The sequence below is a fragment of the Cebus imitator genome, unplaced genomic scaffold, assembly GCF_001604975.1.
Source record: "Cebus imitator isolate Cc_AM_T3 unplaced genomic scaffold, Cebus_imitator-1.0 Scaffold18, whole genome shotgun sequence".
Lineage (NCBI taxonomy): Eukaryota > Metazoa > Chordata > Mammalia > Primates > Cebidae > Cebus > Cebus imitator.
Genome location: NW_016107333.1, coordinates 4185587 through 4187620, shown reverse-complemented (window position 1 = coordinate 4187620; position 2034 = coordinate 4185587). Strand labels below are relative to the sequence as shown.

The 2034-nt window shown below is 43.3% G+C and overlaps 1 protein-coding gene across 1 annotated transcript; it reads right to left on the bottom strand.

Annotated features, from left to right (window-relative positions):
- LOC108291786 (L-lactate dehydrogenase B chain-like) lies at window positions 1-1295 on the bottom strand. The gene has a single exon (XM_037732670.1). It carries the CDS (start codon window positions 1202-1204, stop codon window positions 200-202), a length of 1005 nt encoding a protein of 334 aa, XP_037588598.1. The 5' UTR covers window positions 1205-1295; the 3' UTR covers window positions 1-199.
- Window positions 1296-2034: the final 739 nt, after the last annotated feature.

Sequence of the window (2034 nt, the reverse complement as noted above, 5' to 3'; positions counted from 1 at the left end):
CACTGCAATAGTTAATTTTATTTGTTCAAGAACTCACATTGCAAGCATTAAACCAAGCATAGGCTTTGACTCTGTGAGCCCAAATTCACATATTGAAGAAGATCAGAGCAAACTGCGATTCATGTACATGGATGAAAACTAAAGGCTCAGAGTTAATCACATTGTAGTTTTTAAACTTCTACAGCCTAGGGCTCAGTAGTCACAGGTCTTTTAGGTCCTTCTGGATGTCCCACAGGGTATCTGCAGTTTTCTTGAGCTGAGCAACCTCATCATCCTTGAGCTTCTGGTTGATAATGCTGGTTAATCCCGGGGCATTGAGGATACACGGAAGGCTCAGGAAGCCTTCATTCTCGATGCCATACATCCCCTTTACCATTGTTGATACGGGATGAATCCTGGATAGATTTTTCAACATGGATTCAATAAGATCAGCCACACTTAATCCAATAGCCCAGTTGGTATATCCTTTTAGCTTGATGACTTCATAGGCACTTTCAACCACCATCTTATGCGCTTCCTTCCAATTTTCACTATCGTTGTCAGTTCCCATTTCTGGATTCAATTCCTGAAGAGAAACACCTGCCACATTCACACCACTCCACACAGCCACACTTGAGTCGCCATGTTCCCCCAAAATCCATCCATGGCAGCTGCTGGGATGAATGCCAAGTTTTTCAACCATAAGGTACTGAAATCTTGCAGAATCCAGATTACATCCACTTCCAATCACACGGTGTTTGGGTAATCCACTCAGTTTCCAGGTAACATATGTAAGAATGTCCACTGGATTGGAAACCACAATTATGATGCAATCAGGACTGTACTTGACGATCTGAGGAATAATGAATTTGAAGACATTAACATTTCTCTGCACCAGATTGAGACGACTCTCTCCCTCTTGCTGACGGACTCCTGCAGTTACCACTACAATCTTAGAATTGGTGGTCACGGCATAATCTTTATCTGCCACAATTTTGGGTGTCTGAAGAAATAAGCTCCCATGCTGCAGATCCATCATTTCTCCTTTAAGTTTATCTTCCAAAACATCCACAAGAGCAAGTTCATCAGCCAGAGACTTTCCCAGAATGCTGATAGCACACGCCATACCAACTTGTCTGACACCCACTACAGTGATCTTATTGTTTGGGACTGTTGTCTCTTCTTCTGCAACTGGTGCAATGAGTTTTTCCTTAAGAGTTGCCATTTTGCGCAGGAGAGAGAAGGCTCTGGAGACCGCAGAAACAGTGGTGCGCAGAAGACAATGTCAGCTGCCTGCGTCTCCTCCTGCGCCGCATCCTGGTATTTTTTATTAGAAAAGAAATGAAGCGTTCTCACTAGAGGCTGAAGAAGGAAAATAACAATCTTACAATTCTAGAACAGGCAAACTTCATGATAAGGTATTCTTAAGTTTTCAAAGTGTCGGGGGCTCTTTCACAGATACGCTCTTGGGGTGGGGCTGTAAGCTTTCTCAGATGTTTTACATTTTGTGCTTTAATTTTTGCTGGTGCTCTAAATCAAATAAATGCACAGTGTTCGGGATTATCTGGATGGCCATCTTAAATAACAGAGTGTTCCACATGACCACAGCCTCTGCACTTGTGCCTCCGATCCATGAGACACCAAGAACAACGATGCTTAACTTTTCATATGATTTCTCCACTTGGGCCCTGAGACCTTCCACAGAATTGTTGAACATTTCCTGTGAGATCGTGAGAGGACAAGGTGGAGCACACTGGTTCAGAGCAGTGATTCTCAGGGTGGGATGGGATGGGGTGGGGTTGACTGGAGAGATGTGTGTAGTTTGAATGAACACATTCAGAATACTCACTGATTTCATAACACAAACTCCATCAAGTCAAGTGGCAAAACGATTTCAACTAATGGGCAGTCGCGGAAAACCAACTATGGATTCATCATTGTGGAGAAGGAGTCTGGATAAACATAGTTGAAAAGCACTGGCTTAGAGGTAGAGGCATGCAGACACATGGAGAAGAGTGAAAAATGAGAGCCAAAGAGAAAGAACAATTGAGGGTC